We start from the raw sequence: 18,002 nt of genomic DNA on the forward strand, positions 1-18,002 counted from the left end.
CACAAGATACACTTACAATTAGTGCACCAACCTAAAAAACCTCCCTCCCCCATTTACACTCATTCACACAAAAGGGTTGTTTCTTTCTGTTATTAATATTGTGGTTCCTACATTATATATCAATATATATCAATACAGTCTGCAAGGGATACAGTCCGTAAGCACACATGATTGTGCGTGCTGCTGCTCCACTAATAGTACTAACCTTTAACAGTTAATTTTACTCATTTTCATTCATTACTACTTTTTATGTAACTGTTTTTATATTTTTTTACTTTATTTTTTTATTCAAGAAAATGTTTTTAATTTATTTATCTTATTTTATTTTATTAATTTTTAAAAAAAAGGACCTAATCTTCACCATATGTGGTTGTCCAAATTAGGCATAATAATGTGTTAATTCCACAACTGTATATATCGGTATCGGTTGATATCGGTATCGTAATTAAGAGTTGGACAATATCGGAATATCGGCAAAAAAGCCATTATCGGACATCCCTATATTTTATGTATTCATTGTGTTTATTATTTTATTCCAGAATTGTTTTTTTGTTTTACTACCATAGGAATTTGTTAAACATTTACGAAGTTAAACTTGCCAAAAAAAAAAAATCATGCATTAAATGTCTTCCTCATTATTCACTATAAATGTTATTGCATTTTGTCATTTGCTATTTTCTAATAATTTATTAACATATTCCCAAAGCCCAAAAATTATCAGCAAAGGGTTTTTTTTGTATTTAATATTAGAAAGGTGTTTCCCTGTCTGACATTTATATCTGCCTCATACTGACATGTACTTACAATAATCCAATGCATGTGAAAATGGAACATACCTGTGTGGAAACTCTTTCCCTTCATGGACATTGGATGGTGACACCTGGGAGCAGGTGGGTGCTGGCCCTGTCACACACACACACACACACACGTTAAAAGGTGAGCTTGGCAGGCTTCCAGAATTTTTAGGCCCCTAATGAGCCCACCTCAGTCAAAGTCACCTGACGCAGGTAGATTGATCTTCACGCTTGACTCAGCGTCCTCTCCACTTGACTGCTGTGTTTACCTCCCTGCACAATTAGTCTCGAGGTGAAGACAAACAGAAGAAAGACAAAGATGCAATGTGTGTGTGTGTGTGTGTGCGTGAGACTTCATTAGCTGTTTATAAAGATGGGAGATGTCTTTCAAATGTCTTCAAGGTGGCTCCCTTCTAACTGAATGGCCATTAATCCCCATGATGCTACAATAAATGCCTGCGGCTCCAAATAACAAAAGCAGAAATTGCTTGGATGAAAAAATAAAATGCTTGTTTCATCCCCTTTCTTGTCCACATTTGCATTTTAGACCCCCAAAATAAACTGCAAGCTTCTTTTTTTTTAAACAAAACTTATTTGGGCTCAACCAGCATTGTTACTATTGTGCACAATTTAAAGGTAAATATTGTCTGAATGGTTATAATTGTTGTTATCTAGTAGAGGTTAGTTAGCCTTACCTGAAGTGTGACGCAAAGACGCCTCGGATGGACTCGTGTATTCGAACGGGGCCACAGCGCCACTCTGCGGTAAAGAAGGAAATTACATCCTGTGGCCATTCCAGGAAACAGGAAGTGTGAAAGCTCAAAACATAAAAATATTTTTTTATATGGATATAAATATAAAAAATAGTAGCTGCCCCTACCACAAATAACTTTGAATTTCACGCCATAAATATATATTATTCAAATTAATTGAAACTCTGAACCTTGTGTATCTTATTTAGCATGTTTAGCTGTTAAGCTAATTTAGCCTGTTCGGCTAAAATTGATTGCGATATTTTTCCAACTTTTGAATTAATTAATTAAATTAATATAGTAGCAACAGGTCAATTGTGATAATAAAACTAATAAAATGGATACAAAAGTTTTGAATGCTTGCATAATTACCTTTAATGGCGAATCTTTTTTGTGTGGAAATTAGCCAGCTGCTTTACATGATTACCTGACAGTAACCGATGTCACGTGACATCCGGGGGGCGTAACGATCCAAATGTCAAAAAAATAAAATATGTAAAAAAAATAATCAAAACATTAACTATATATATATTTTTTTTTTTATTTATTTAAACTAAGGGCAGTTTTAACACGATTGACTTAAGCAAAGTGTTGTATTGTTTTGATATTGTTACATTGTCTTTATATATCGTTAAATATTTAATTTGCAAAATATTTTGATTATAATTATGATCCACCAATTAAAAGTGCAAAATCACAACCAAATATCTTGAAAAATTATGTAAAAACTATCAATATCTGCAATACTTAGCTTTTTATTTGGACTCAATTTTATATTTCATTTTAAAGTGCGAAATAAGTCGTTGGAAATATCTCCATCTTTATTACTAACAAATGCAGCCTGGCCTGGGAACGCCTCGGGGTCCCACAGGAAGAGCTGGACGAAGTGGCTGGGGAGAGGAAAGTCTGGGTTTCCCTGCTTAGGCTGCTGCCCCCGCGACCCGACCTCGGATAAGCGGAAGAAGATGGATGGATGGATGGAAATGCAGCCCATTAAAAATGTGTATAGCTCAACACTTTGTCAAAACTTCTTTGGAGAACTTCAAAACGCTTCCCACAGAGCCTCTGAAGTACTCATGATTAATTAAACAAATTCATAAAATGAATGCTCTTCAACTTATGTGAGAAAAAGAAATCAGTCATATTTGTATTTATTTTCTTTGCTCTTTCATGTGACTTGATAAAAATGACTCAATACAAAATGAAATCACCCTAACTGCTACCCAGACAAAAAAAAAGCCAGATTTAATTTCTACAGCTACAAATAAAAAGTTAGAAAATCATAAGTATCTGTCACAAAATGTGCCACTTTACCACAATTGTTCCTCGAGTACATAAAGTGAAAACAATGCTTTCAAATAAGTTAGCGCGGCCCTGCAACTATGGCAAAAATAAACAAGTCACATAAGAGAATATTCTCACGCTGAAAAAAAACTATCTGGGTAGCAAATGTTTTGGTTTGGTTATCCACATAATCGGACTTCAGACATACTGGATCACGGTGTATTCAAAACATATAAATATACTATATAGCAACAAAAATAGACTAAAACTATTTCATAGAAAAAAAGGATTAATACCAAACGAAAGCGCTCGATTATAAAGGGCAATAATTTAAAACTTTCACATGGTCAGACCTCGTCTTCAAGGCTTTTCTTCTCAGCACTCACGCCGTACTTAGCGCCACAAATGCATGAAAAAGTATAAATACAAAAGGACACTAAAAATAAGTTAGTGTGGCGTGACTGTACATATGTACAGTTGGAATACAAGGTTCCACATGTCCATTGTCATACAGAAATACATGATTTGGTCTTGAGATGGAGGACACGGTGGCGTGGACAGTGGACACGGTCTCTTCAGCACAGTGACAGGCCGAGGAGGGCCATTCCTTCAAGCAGCTTCGGCACGTTTGGGAGTGCGTACAAGCGGGAATGTGGCGAGGAGGAGTAAACATCGGCGTGGGAGAGGTACGGGAGAGGTGCGGGTTTTCGTCAGTCGACGTCGCTGAGGTCGCTGACGCGCTCGTCCTGCACGATGCTCAGGTGGTTCATGGCGCGGCTGAAAGCCACCTGGACCGCCTTGCGAATGCTGGACGAGCGGCCTTCCATCATTTTGATCTTGTCGATGGTCTTGTCCATGCCCAGGGGGACCATCTTGGACCTGGGAAGCCACTGCCTGAGGGTGGGGAGGGGAAGTTGTCACAAGGATTTAGCAGGAAGACCACATTGACCCAAATATTAGATGTTGCTTTCCCCCTCGGCAAGTCTTGTATTTATGGTCTGGATATTTACACATGAAAGTGGCGCCAAACGACTTCTCAAGCAAGGCAGCGCTTTTCTTTCCGTCCGTCACTCACTCACTCACTCAAGCACACATACAGGTAAAAGCCAGTAAATTAGAATATTTTGAAAAACTTGATTTATTTCAGTAATTGCATTCAAAAGGTGTAACTTGTACATTATATTTATTCATTGCACACAGACTGATGCATTCAAATGTTTATTTCATTTAATTTTGATGATTTGAAGTGGCAACAAATGAAAATCCAAAATTCCGTGTGTCACAAAATTAGAATATTGTGTAAGGCTAATACAAAAAAGGGATTTTTAGAAATGTTGGCCAACTGAAAAGTATGAAAATGAAAAATATGAGCATGTACAATACTCAATACTTGGTTGGAGCTCCTTTTGCCTCAATTACTGCGTTAATGCGGCGTGGCATGGAGTCGATGAGTTTCTGGCACTGCTCAGGTGTTATGAGAGCCCAGGTTGCTCTGATAGTGGCCTTCAACTCTTCTGCGTTTTTGGGTCTGGCATTCTGCATCTTCCTTTTCACAATACCCCACAGATTTTCTATGGGGCTAAGGTCAGGGGAGTTGGCGGGCCAATTTAGAACAGAAATACCATTGTCCGTAAACCAGGCACGGGTAGATTTTGCGCTGTGTGCAGGCGCCAAGTCCTGTTGGAACTTGAAATCTCCATCTCCATAGAGCAGGTCAGCAGCAGGAAGCATGAAGTGCTCTAAAACTTGCTGGTAGACGGCTGCGTTGACCCTGGATCTCAGGAAACAGAGTGGACCGACACCAGCTGGACTGCTGCTGAGTGGTCCAAAGTCATGTTTTCTGACGAAAGCAAATTTTGCATTTCCTTTGGAAATCGAGGTCCCAGAGTCTGGAGGAAGACAGGAGAGGCACAGGATCCACGTTGCCTGAAGTCTAGTGTAAAGTTTCCACCATCAGTGATGGTTTGGGGTGCCATGTCATCTGCTGGTGTCGGTCCACTCTGTTTCCTGAGATCCAGGGTCAACGCAGCCGTTTACCAGCAAGTTTTAGAGCACTTCATGCTTCCTGCTGCTGACCTGCTCTATGGAGATGGAGATTTCAAGTTCCAACAGGACTTGGCGCCTGCACACAGCGCAAAATCTACCCGTGCCTGGTTTACGGACCATGGTATTTCTGTTCTAAATTGGCCCGCCAACTCCCCTGACCTTAGCCCCATAGAAAATCTGTGGGGTATTGTGAAAAGGAAGATGCAGAATGCCAGACCCAAAAACGCAGAAGAGTTGAAGGCCACTATCAGAGCAACCTGGGCTCTCATAACACCTGAGCAGTGCCAGAAACTCATCGACTCCATGCCACGCCGCATTAACGCAGTAATTGAGGCAAAAGGAGCTCCAACCAAGTATTGAGTATTGTACATGCTCATATTTTTCATTTTCATACTTTTCAGTTGGCCAACATTTCTAAAAATCCCTTTTTTGTATTAGCCTTAAGTAATATTCTAATTTTGTGACACACGGAATTTTGGATTTTCATTTGTTGCCACTTCAAATCATCAAAATTAAATGAAATAAACATTTGAATGCATCAGTCTGTGTGCAATGAATAAATATAATGTACAAGTTACACCTTTTGAATGCAATTACTGAAATAAATCAAGTTTTTCAAAATATTCTAATTTACTGGCTTTTACCTGTATACTAGTGATGGGTCCGGCAACACCGATGCATCGGCGCATGCCTCGAGCTCAGAGCAAAACCCTGTGTCGGTGCGCGTACCGCTTTTAGAAAGTCACGTGACCGATCATAAGCTGTGTCGGTCACATGACCGATACGCGAACTGTGTCGCACTGACGCCTCCTCTGTGCCCTGTGAGCGGGTCTTTTCTACAGCCGGAGAAATAATAACTAAGAAGAGAAATCGTCTAAAATTTAATACGTTGGAAAAACTGTTTTTTTTTTTAAATAAAAATGTGTATAAAAATAAATACAAAAATTCCCAGTCCACAAGCATCCTCATTCACAACACGTTCTCTTAGATTTCCATGTTCTGATACATGTTCACATTATTTATTGACTATCTAAAAAAGATAAAAAGATATTTTTATTGAAATGAAGATATGAAATAATCCTAAATTGAATACAATGACTTGGTTTACATTATTGTATATACGAGGTCATAAAATCAGTGTCAGTTGAGTCGGTCCATAGGTTGCCTGTAGGGATTTTTAATGTCCAGCAGATGTCAGTATTTAGTGACACAGTATCAATACAGTTTTGCAATGTGTCGAAACGCTTCATGACGCCTCATCAACCCATCACTAATATATACATATAAATATACAAATATATACAGTACAGGCCACAAATGTGGACACACCTTCACATTCACAGTACAACTGATGGTCCCCACCCCATTGATAAAGCAAGAAATTCCACTAATCAACCCTGATAAGGTACGCCTGTGAAGTGAAAACCATTTCAGGTGACTACCTCTTGAAGGTCATCGAGAGAATGCCAAGAGTGTGCAAAGCAGTAAGCAGAGCAAAGGGTGGCTATTTGGAAGAAACTAGAATATAAAACATGTTTTCAGTTATTTCACCTTTGTTTGTTAAGTACATAACTCCACATGTGTTCATTCATAGTTTTGATGCCTTCAGTGACAATCTACAATGTAAATAGTTATGAAAATAAAGAAAACCGTTCGTAAATCGAGGTTCCACTGTATTTAGTATTGTACTTAAGAGTCTTCTCGCTTGCTTTGTGAATGTCTATCCTAAGTATTGAAAAGCTGGGATTGGGCTGGAATTGTGGTTGCTCTATTTTATTTTATTGGATTAACATTCTGTGTGATTTTTGTAGAATTGGGTTTTACTTGTCCGCTTTTCCACATCGACAGACTGATAGGCATCACGTTACACCACCGATTGTATTTTTTTGTGGCTACTAAGAAAGAAGCAGAGTCAGACAGGTGTTGAACAGCTAATAAAATATCACAAGTGAGTCTGACACCTGGTTGTTGTTTTAAAGATTTCCACTATCACTCAGAGTCCTGCCACCTTCAGAAGTTTTCTGATGACTCTGCGATAGCGGGGTGTATAGAGGATGGGGATGATGAGGAATAGAGGGCACTGGTGGAGGACTTTGTCATATGGTGTGTAAAGAACCACCTCCAGCTCAATGTGACGAAGACCAAGGAGCTGGTTGTGGACCTGGGAAGGAAGAGGAGTACTCCGACGACCCCTGTTTCCATCAGGGGGGTCGATGTGGACATGGTTGAGGATTATAAATACCTCGTGTACACATGGACAACAAGCTGAAAGGGTCAAGACACGCTGAGGCACTCTACAAGAAGGGACAGAGCCGCCTCTACGTCCTCAGGAGGCTAGGATCCTTCAACGTCTGCACAAAGATGTTGAAGATGTTCAACGAGTCGGTGGTGGCGGGCGCCTTCTTGTACGCCGTGGCCTGCTGGGGCAGCGGGCTGAGAGCGAGGGACGCAAACAGACTGGACAAGTTGGTAGAGAAGGCCAGTAACGTGGTGGGAGTGGAGCTAGACTCTCTGGCGGTGGTGTCAGAGAGGAGAAGTCTATCAAAACTCCTAGCCATTATGGACAACACCTCCCACCCACTACACTCGGACCTTGCGGGGAGAATGAGCACGTTCAGTGGAAGGCTCAGACTCCCAAAATGCAACACGGAACGACACAGGAGGTCCTTCATACAGACAGCCATCAGACTGTATAATGCATATGTTCCTTGACTGCACTTAAAAGTATATGTAGAATATATTTATATTATTCATATATTATATATATATATATTAGGGATGTCCCGATCCGATATTTGGATCGGATCGGCCGCCGATATTTGCCAAAAAATGCGTATCGGCAAGGCATGGGAAAATGCCGATCCAGATCCAGTTTAAAAAAAAAACTCCGCTCCGTGTTTTCCAACGCACCGATTTAAATAATACATTCCACTTTTCTGCTGCTCCCTAATTTCCGTTCCGCATTTTCCAGCACACCTTCAACACATCCACAGGTCTGTGGATTCTCACGCAGTTGCTTTTAGCTGCTGGCATTACACGACAGGCTCTTCTCACTCTTTTCTGTGTCTCCCTCTCACAGACAGCAAGCGCACCTTCTTACACACGTCACATACTGTCACGTCATACGTCACATACGTATACGTCCTCCCCGAGCAGAGAGGTAGCATCATGGCTAACGTTAGCTGTGATGCTAGCTCAGCCGTGTGCCACACGTCCACACCATCAAAATGCCGAGGCAAAAATTTCCACATCAACACCGTATGAAAAAATTAGTGATTTTTTTAGTTGTGATTTCCTTCTCTGCATGAAAGTTTAAAAGTAGCATGTATTAATGCAGTATGAAGAAGAATGTTTTAATGTGTAGTATTGTGTATTATTCAAACTCCCCTAATTTCAGCTGGCTAGTTGTTATCAAGAGTACTAAAACACTTTTCAACATGATTCTGACAACTAACTAGGCTAAATAACTTTAAACTTTAATACATGCTCGGATAGGCCAGTATCGGTCAGTATCGGATCGGAAGTGCAAAAACAATATCGGTATCGGATCGGAAGTGCAAAAACCTGGATCGGGACATCCCTAATATATATATATATATATATATTATTTATATTATATTATTTATTATTATTATTGTCTATTGTGAGCGAACTGTGGTGCTGAATTTCCCCCAGGGATCAATAAAGTACTTTCTATTCTATTCTATTCTAAAGACATTCCCCACCAAAAAGTATCAGAAAGATGGCTTATTGTCTTACAGTGTATTTGGGTCAATACAATATTCCTCACATACAACCTATTAATAATGTACAACAGTAAAAAAAATAAAAAGGAACTCACCAGCTGCGTTTGTTGTCGAAGAAGAGCACGAGGTAGAGTTTGTCGTCCGATTTGTACTGCATTTGTTCTCCGATGCGGAGCACGTCCATGGGGGGCATGGGGATGGACACCCCGTTGTGCTGGCAGCCCACGCGCGGCATGTGGGGGTCGACGATCTAAACAGGCGTACGCATTAAATGGACTTGTCATTACATCCACTCTCAAAGTGCACACTATGCCCTTGTTTTTTTGTGTCTTTGCATGCAATTAAATAGCAAGCGGTTAAATGCTGCCACCTAGCGGACAAAAATTGAACAGTACATTTTGGCTTCATCCGCAAGCCACGGACTTAAAAGTTTTCAGAGCTACGAAAACACTCACCAAGGCAGGGTAGGAGGGGTATCCGCTACATTTGGCCCAAACTAGCTTTAGGGGTTCCAGTGCAACAGTTGCAGCACTAGCGGGCATCCAAATATTGCTGTTGCCAACCTCTACAGAAGCGGGGGGGACACCGAACAAGGATACAGGTGGGTTTAAATCAACCACAGGAGCATCACAAGCAGGAGGGTGGGACGTCCACATGGAACAGACAGATATTGCACTTTACGAGCCATGTTCTTGTTTATTTAATCAGCCAAATATGAATTTTAGAGGGTCCAGATGTTGGCTTGTGGGATGCCATGGCGACAGGAGGAGTTGCAGAGACCGCCGCAAGAACTTGGCAGGGAGCTACTGTGAATTTCCCAAACAGCAGGTGTCTGCACTTTGTAATGCATTTAACCGTGACATTTCAATGAAATACACCTTACAAATGGTCAGTTTTTGCTTTATTTTCTTCGACAACCTGCAGACATCTGGGACTACGCACAACAAAACCACTACACTTATGTGTCGACACACAGTATATTTACATACCTGCAGCAATCCGTGCAGCTTTGGCAAAATTCCCATTTTCTATGCAGGCAATTAATTCACTCTTATCATCCACTGTGTTTCTGCGCACCATGGCGGGTTTCCCCTTGCCGCACTTGGGAAGACTGAGGATGGTGCTGGAGACGAGAAAGTTGAGGTGGTTACACGAGAAAAGGTGACGCACGGCTGGTAGGGCTGGACAATTAATCCAATTTTCATCACGATTTTCGATTTTGGCTTCTCACAATCATTAAAAAATAATGGAAACAAATGATTAATGGGCCGCGCAACGAGCATGCAAATCCCTGAATTTGCAACGGTGAAACGGATGAGAAGCAAATGAGTGAGGAAAAGACGTCTGCTAGAAGTTTGGAATATCACCATGGTTACTAGTTTTTATTTGACACAGAGCGAGTATGCCTAATCAATAACCACGAAAGAAAAAAATCACGACCATATCAGGGTTTCCCCTCGGTTGCCAAAATGCCTGTGGCGGTGTGGGCGTGGTCCCATGACGTCATCCTATACTTGGCATAATTTGTTATGACGATGTGATTTTCTTTATAAGGGCTCCAAAAATGTGCACATAAATTTAAAAAATTCTGTGTTAAAGGGGAACATTATCACCAGACCTATGTAAGCGTCAATATATACCTTGATGTTTCAGAAAAAAGACCATATATTTTTTTAACCGATTTCCGAACTCTAAATGGGTGAATTTTGGCGAATTAAACGCCTTTCTAATATTCGCTCTCGGAGCGATGACGTCACGGAAGCAATCCGCCATTTTCTCAAACACCGAGTCAAATCAGCTCTGTTATTTTCCGTTTTTTCGACTGTTTTCCGTACCTTGGAGACATCATGCCTCGTCGGTGTGTTGTCGGAGGGTGTAACAACACGAACAGGGACGGATTCAAGTTGCACCAGTGGCCCAAAGATGCGAAAGTGGCAAGAAATTGGACGTTTGTTCCGCACACTTTGCTGACGAAAGCTATGCTACGACAGAGATGGCAAGAATGTGTGGATATCCTGCGACACTCAAAGCAGATGCATTTCCAACGATAAAGTCAAAGAAATCTGCCGCCAGACCCCCATTGAATCTGCCGGAGTGTGTGAGCAATTCAGGGACAAAGGACCTCGGTAGCACGGCAAGCAATGGCAGCAGTTTGTTCCCGCAGACGAGCGAGCTAACCCCCCTGGATGTCTTGGCTCACACCGAAGATGATCAAGAGAAGGTTAGTTAGAAGGCGCTCGCCGAATTCTTCCTCGCTTTCTCCCGTGTCGCTGGCTGTCGTGTCGTTTTCGTCGGTTTGGCTAGCATACGGTTCAAACCGATATGGCTCAATAGCTTCAGTTTCTTCTTCAATTTCGTTTTCGCTACCTGCCTCCACACTACAACCATCCGTTTCAATACATGCGTAATCTGTTGAATCGCTTAAGCCGCTGAAATCCGAGTCTGAATCCGAGCTAATGTCGCTATAGCTTGCTGTTCTTTCCACCATGTTTGTTTGTGTTGGCTTCACTATGTGACGTCACAGGAAAATGGACGGGTGTTTATAACGATGGTTAAAATCAGGCACTTTGAAGCTTTTTTTTAGGGATATTGCGTGATGGGTAAAGTTTTGAAAAAAACTTCGAAAAATATAATAAGCCACTGTGAACTGATTTTTAATGGTTTTAACAATTCTGAAATTGTTATAATGTTCCCCTTTAATAATTAGTAGTGACATTTATGTTTACATTATATCTTTTGCTCTACATTTCAATTATTACTGCTTATTGTACAATGTATTTTGTTGAGAATATTTTAAGTGCTGGCATGTGAGCCTTTGAGGGGAAAAAAAGAGGAAAATTGACAAAAAAAGAGGAACATTTCTATCTCCTGGTACACAAAGTGCTGCCAAATTTTGAAAATCAAGAATACATTTCCTGCAATTGGGTGCATTTCTACACTATATTTTACCTTAATATTTATTCTCCTCTACCAACTTCTTTTTTTGGCTTTTTAACACTTACATGTCCAATTTAATGTACCACAGACATTTTAGGTTTTACTAACATTATTATAATTGAAAATGTCATGTAAAATTATATACAGTAACATGCATGCAAAGAACTCAGAAAACGTTGGCAACGCTATCTTCCGGTGTTGTGACCTCTGTTTACATCGTGATGTCAAAAATATATTTTCTCGCTGGCTACTAATAAATGCTCTAGAACTACAACTGGTTCGGAACTAACAGTGTTGGGATTATAATCATCCAAATATGATAAGCAGCAACGCAGAAAGCCGTCAACGTTGTGGCTCGGAGAGCAAACACAGGCGACCAGGAAGCTAGCTAGTGCTCAGTGGCCTAGTGGTTAGAGTGTCCGCCCTGAGATCGGTAGGTTGTGAGTTCAAACCCCGGCCGAGTCATACCAAAAACTATAAAAATGGGACCCATTACCTCCCTGCTTGGCACTCAGCATCAAAATGTTGTAATTGGGGGTTAAATCACCAAAATGATTCCCGTGCGCGGCCACTGCTGCTGCTCACTGCTCCCCTCACCTCCCAGGGGGTGAACAAGGGGATGGGTCAAATGCTGAGGACAAATTTCACCACACCTAGTGTGTGTGTGACAATCATTGGTACTTTAACTTTAACTAGATGATGCTAACTAGTGAACTTGTTTCGTCGCCCTGTCCTACAATTCAGTGCAGCATTTAGGCAAGACGAACATCGAGTACCTGCGGCTGAGGCGAGTGTTCAACAAATTTTGTTTAGATCCTATGTTTTTATATTGTAATGAGTTTACACTATTCACCCATGGAACATTTGTTATGGTTAGAGTTCCGGCCGGGCGGGTTTTCACGGGACACATCTTCGGTGTTGTGTGTTGCACTTATAAGTCACGGATGTTTAGTTACTGGTCGATTGCTGATAAGAAAACGAAGTTAGCTACATCTTTTGACACTCCTCCTTTGACTCCCATCCTTACACGCTACAATGTTTCATTATAAAACACGAAAGTTATATTTTGACTTGGAAATCAATGTTTAAAAACGCGGACATTTTAAATTCCTGCAAGTGTCTAGAACAGAGGTGTCAAACTCATTTTAGCTCAGGGGCCGCATGTAGGAAAATCTATTTCCATGTGGGCCGGACAGGTAAAATCATGGCATAAGACAACTTCAGATTGTTTTCTTTGTTTTACTTCGGCCCAAAATAGAACAAGCACATTCTGAAAATATACAAATCACAAATTATCCTCTTGACAAAACACTTCAAGTTAGTTGAAAACTTCTGAGGAAAAACCAGAGCTGTTTCAAAAACACCATTAAGAACACAATGAACTTAGACTTAATCTCAGTGTATATACAAAGCAATTAAACTTTAAGTCACAGCCCATCTAGGATTGAACAAAAAACTACATAAAGCATAAATAAAAAATATGTATCAACTACCTCATTTGTTATTTTTACACATTAATCCTGTGCTAACTTAACAAACCATACAAACTGAGGTTGAAACTATTCAAGACAGTTGACTTACTCCCTGCCTTCGATGTATCACCGTGTATCGATAGAAAAATACAAGCTGTGCAATGTGTGAACAGTTTCAACAAACCAACAATAAAACGTAAAAGACTGACAGTAATGTAGTAAATCGCACAGTTCACGTTCTTTACATTTGCACTGAAGACATTAATTTTCACACAACTATATTAATGTGCAGTGTCTCATGCAGCATTTTAAGTGGAAATACCAATTGTTTATTTTACTCCTGTTTGTTTTACTAGGGTCGAGGGGGAGTAGTCGCAGCCCAGCTTTAATGCGTACCTCCTTCTTGGTATACTTGCTCACCCCGGTACAAACTATTTGCTTACCTAACAGAATTACTATTGCGACATCCAGTGGACACATTTAGAACAGCAGTTTCTTTAAATTAAAAATGCCGCTTAATTTCACACTTAGCAAACTCGTCTTGCGGGCCGCATTGAGCTTGTTCGCGGGCTGCATGTTTGACATCCCTAGTCTAGAGACTGTCAGTGACTTTTACTTTATCAAAAACAACTAGTGCAGCGGCTCTGCATAGTGTATTGATTTTCCCTAACCGCCGCCGCTCCAAAAATGTATATATAAAAGTGCAAATTTCTGTATTTAATTAATGGACATTTTATAAAGAAAAAAGTATGACACAAAAAGCACATAAAGGTAAAAAAAGGAAATCAAAAAGTGTTAAACGGAAACACTGAATTGTATTTGTTCATATTGCTATTTAAATTTATAGACGTTACTATTATGATTTTTTTTACTTATTTATTCGTTACTCTTTTATATCCCGTTGTTTTTCTAAATCATATTTAAAGTTGAATACTCATGTTTTTAAAATAATGATTAATTACGTTATTACTCGTAGTTTCAATATTATTTGCCATAATCGTCCAGCCCTAGTGGTCGGTCTATACCATACCTGGGGCCTCTGGGTAGGCTGTTGCATGAGGAGATGGAGGACTCGGAGGCGCAGCGTCTTCGCGGCTCCGAGGGTCGGCTTGCTCTGCTGGGCTGCTCGACCACTTTCTCTTTTTCTATCCCCAGGAAACCTCTCGACAGGCCTGAGCCAACACAAATTGTACATTGTCATTCTCGTCCACAGCCACAAGGGGGTGCAATGCATTGAATTGAATGAGCCGCCATACCCATATCAAGTCTTTTGACTGAAGACTTGCCCTCCTCTTCATCTTCACCCTCACTGTCTTTTTGCTTCCTCTTCTTGGTGTGAAGTAACGTCTCCAGTCTCGGAATGACCACGGACAGGAAGGATTTGGTACCCAGCTGCGTGGCGCCGTTGCGCACCTCCTCCTCACTCTCTTTTTTCTCTGCGCCGTCATCGCCTTTCGCTTTGCGGAAGACCACGGCAGTCTCTTGGCTCACGGTGCCCGTCGGCTCGGCGAGGGTGGACGTGGCCACTACGCTCACGTCGCCATCGAATAAGGCGTTTTGGAGGCCGTTGTGTGAGTGGCCGTTGAGGCGCGGCGGCGACGAGGAACGAGGGAGGTCGGGTATTTCCCAGTTGTATCCGTCGTCACGCTCCGGGGCGGCGTCTATCGGTTTGAGGGTGGGGGGCCCCGGGTCCGTGTCCGAGTGGATGAGAGGAGGGATGGCGTCCGAAGGTTCGAGTTTCGGTGGGAGAGACTTGTCTGCTGGAGGAAATGGCACAAAAACAGAAGATCAATAGGGGTGGTAGAGATAGATGTTTATATTTATGTGTATATATGTTGTGTGTATGTATACGCACTCACACGCACACACTTTATAAGAATCCATTTTAAAAAGACGTTTTTACGCCATCTCGATGCAACTAGAAGGAGCTTTTCTAACCTGTATTAAAAAGTTACATTATAATTACTATACCAAATAATACCGTATTTTTCGGACTATAAGTCGCAGTTTTTTTTCATAGTTTGGCCGGGGGTGCGACTTATACTCAGGAGCGACTTATGTGTGAAATTATTGACACATTACCGTAAAATATCTAATAATATTGTTTAGCTCATTCACGTAAGAGACTAGACGTATAAGATTTCATGGGATTTAGCGATTAGGAGTGACAGATTGTTTGGAAAACATATAACATGTTTTATATGTTATATTTATTTGAATGACTCTTACCATAATATGTTACGTTAACATACCAGGCACGTTCTCAGTTGGTTATTTATTCCTCATATAACGTACACTTATTCAGCCTGTTGTTCACTATTCTTTATTTATTTTAAATTGCCTTTCAAATGTCTATGCTTGGTGTTGGGTTTTATCAAATAAATTTCCCCCAAAAATGCGACTTACCGGTATATATGTTTTTTTCCTTCTTTATTGTGCATTTCCGGCCGGTGCAACTTATACTCCGGAGCGATTTATACTCCGGAGCGACTTACCGTATTTTCCGCACTATAAGCCGCACCTAAAAACCACAAATTTTCACAAAAGCTGACAGTGCGGCTTATAACCCGGTGCGCCTTATATATGGATTAATATAAATATTTATTTTCATAAAGTTTCGGTCTCGCAACTACGGTAAACAGCCGCCATCTTTTTTCCCCGTAGAAGAGGAAGCGCTTCTTCTTCTATGGTAAGCAACTGCCAAGGTAAGCACCCGCCCCCGTAGAAGAGGAAGCGCTTCTTCTTCTACGGTAAGCAACCACCCGCCCCTGTAGAAGAAGAAGCGCGCGGGTATTACGTTTCATTTCCTTTGTGTGTTTACATCTGTAAAGACCACAAAATGGCTCCTACTAAGCGACACGCGTATAACGCAGAATTTAAACTTAAGGCAATAAGTCATGCCGAAGAACACGGAAATAGAGCAGCAGCAAGAGAATATAACATAAATGAATCAATGGTGCGTAGGTGGAGGAAGCAACAAGATGACCTGCGCCAGGTAAAGAAGACAAAACAGAGTTTCCGAGGGAACAAAGCAAGATGGCAACTGTTGGAGGACAAACTCGAACAGTGGGTTGTTGAGCAGAGAGCAGCAAGCAGAAGTGTCAGCACCATCCCTATTCGAATGAAGGCAACAGCGACACTGACTCCGATGACTTCGACGAGACGCAGCCGGCCATTTTGGATCTCGTATTCGCCCAACTTTTTAATTCGGACACCGAAGGAGAAGAATTCGAGGGATTTATGAATGAAGAATAACTTCAGAAAGTGACCGTTATGTTTATTTTGTGTGTTGTGACATTAACGTTCGAGCAACATTAAGTTATTGATGTTGCTATTGCTAAGCACTATTTTGAATTTTACTATGTTTGTGATTGCACATTTGCACATTACCGTACATTTTGGGAGTGAACAGAGTTGTTAGAACGCTGGTTTTTAATATATTATTAAAGTTTGACTGACCTATCTGACTGTTTTTTTGACATTCCCTTTAGCGCAGTTAGATGCGGCTTATAACACGGGGCGGCTTATAGGTGGACAAAGTTTTGAAATATGCCGTTCATTGAAGGCGCGGCTTATAACCCAGGGCGGCTTATGGTGCGGAAAATACGGTATACTCCGAAAAATACAGTACACTGCGAAAATCGGTTTGAATCGAGAATCGTATAAAATCGAGAATCAATTCTGGTTTTAAATCGTCACGCCAGGAATTGGATCAAATACTTAGGTGCCCAAAGATTCACACCCCTGCAATTATATAATTTCTCGCCGTAACAAATCTACCGCACTGAGCAAAATATAGTCTAAGTCAAGAGTTACATATGCAAGCCAACAAGTGGTCAGAGCTTTTTTTCCCCGTCACTGACCTGGAGAGATGCAGCCATAACAAACACCCAGTCGTAAAAAAACATCTTACAATATCCATACGTACCCTCGTCTTCCGGTAAATGTCCATTTGGCCTCCATTTCTCCTCTTTCTTCAAACCTTCAGATCGGAATACAGACGACGCTGACGTGGAAGGAGCTACAGACGACGTGAGGTGTCGGTGGGCGGATGGTTGGACCATCTTCAGGCTCATTTCGCTGCGCACGTCATTGATGGTCTTCTTGAGCAGCTTGATTCGCTTGCTGCGCGACGGGCTGGACTTCATGGCGAAGGTCAGGTCAAACTTCTCCAGGAGCTGCTGCAGCTGCGTGTTCAGGGGTAAATGGCTGCGATTGGCTGGTTTGAGGAGGCGATCCACTACGGGGAAAAGACAGTAGATGATCAGTTTGGTTTCGTATTTTCTTAACCTGACTCTCGCCAGATCCTTGTAGTTCGCTGAGCTCCACACTAGGATCTGGGACTTCTCAATAGGAGATGTATTTCAGAAGGCGGGGCCTTGTAAAAAAATAATTGTATGTGACCCGATTGTAGCTGAGATAGGCTCCAGCGCCTCCTGCGACCCCGAAGGGATTAAGCGGTAGAAAATGGATGGATGGATGGATGGATAAACCACTTGTCTGTAATCTTGAATGACGTGCTACTTCAACCACTCACATCGAAATCAACCTGTGACGCTGATGAGAGCGACGCTGGGAAATCCAAAACAGAACAGTCGACATATTGGATAACGACAAAGCAAATTGTTCTCTGTTCATCTTTTAAAGAATTAAAATTCTATAGTTTCGACAAAACAGTTGCAATAGCAGAATCAATGTCAGCACACGACTCCTCCCGGCGTGCCGCCATTGTTGTTTAAATCAAACAGTCGCTTCGGCGCTTCGTCACATCTATGAAATCCCGCCTGGCGATCCTGATTGGTTCCTTATTTTTTGCTTTCTTGAAGGAGTTTGCAATGCCCTCGAGCCCAGATCTTTGTGTGGAGCTCAACGAACTACAAGGATCTGGCAAGAGTCAGGTTAGTATTTTCTAGCTTGACAGGAGAATGTGGGTTCAAATCTGTGCTTGGACTTGGCATGTTCCTCACTTGC

At 41.4% G+C, this 18,002-nt stretch overlaps 1 protein-coding gene and 1 long non-coding RNA gene across 10 annotated transcripts in view; both read right to left on the reverse strand.

Moving 5' to 3' along the window:
• Nucleotides 1-357: 357 nt before the first annotated feature.
• On the reverse strand, nt 358-1,978 carry LOC133605687 (uncharacterized). Of its 2 annotated transcripts, XR_009815167.2 has the most exons (4): nt 1,919-1,978; nt 1,490-1,553; nt 999-1,067; nt 358-903 (listed from the first exon to the last, which is right to left on the reverse strand). It is a non-coding gene; the product is annotated as an uncharacterized lncRNA (long non-coding RNA). The 2 variants fall into 2 exon arrangements; XR_009815166.2 differs by lacking the exon at nt 1,919-1,978 and having other exon boundaries at nt 1,490-1,633.
• A 692-nt stretch (nt 1,979-2,670) lies between these two features.
• The window catches only part of brd1a (bromodomain containing 1a), a 30,332-nt gene continuing 15,000 nt past the window's right edge, over nt 2,671-18,002 (reverse strand). For 4 of the 8 annotated variants that reach the window (XM_061959786.2, XM_072913298.1, XM_061959791.2 and 1 more), the window contains exons 7-13: nt 16,960-17,271; nt 14,288-14,791; nt 14,062-14,203; nt 9,612-9,745; nt 9,078-9,187; nt 8,718-8,872; nt 2,671-3,724 (exon numbers count right to left, since the gene is read on the reverse strand). In XM_061959786.2, coding sequence (XP_061815770.2) covers nt 3,541-3,724; nt 8,718-8,872; nt 9,078-9,187; nt 9,612-9,745; nt 14,062-14,203; nt 14,288-14,791; nt 16,960-17,271 — 1,541 coding nt within the window. In that variant the 3' untranslated portion in view covers nt 2,671-3,540. The remainder of the gene's footprint in view (nt 3,725-8,717; nt 8,873-9,077; nt 9,188-9,611; nt 9,746-14,061; nt 14,204-14,287; nt 14,792-16,959; nt 17,272-18,002) is intronic. The other 4 variants (XM_061959788.2, XM_072913299.1, XM_072913301.1 and 1 more) reach the window with 2 other exon arrangements.

Source organism: Nerophis lumbriciformis, linkage group LG05 (genome assembly GCF_033978685.3).
Source record: "Nerophis lumbriciformis linkage group LG05, RoL_Nlum_v2.1, whole genome shotgun sequence".
In the NCBI taxonomy this organism is placed as follows: Eukaryota; Metazoa; Chordata; class Actinopteri; order Syngnathiformes; family Syngnathidae; genus Nerophis; species Nerophis lumbriciformis.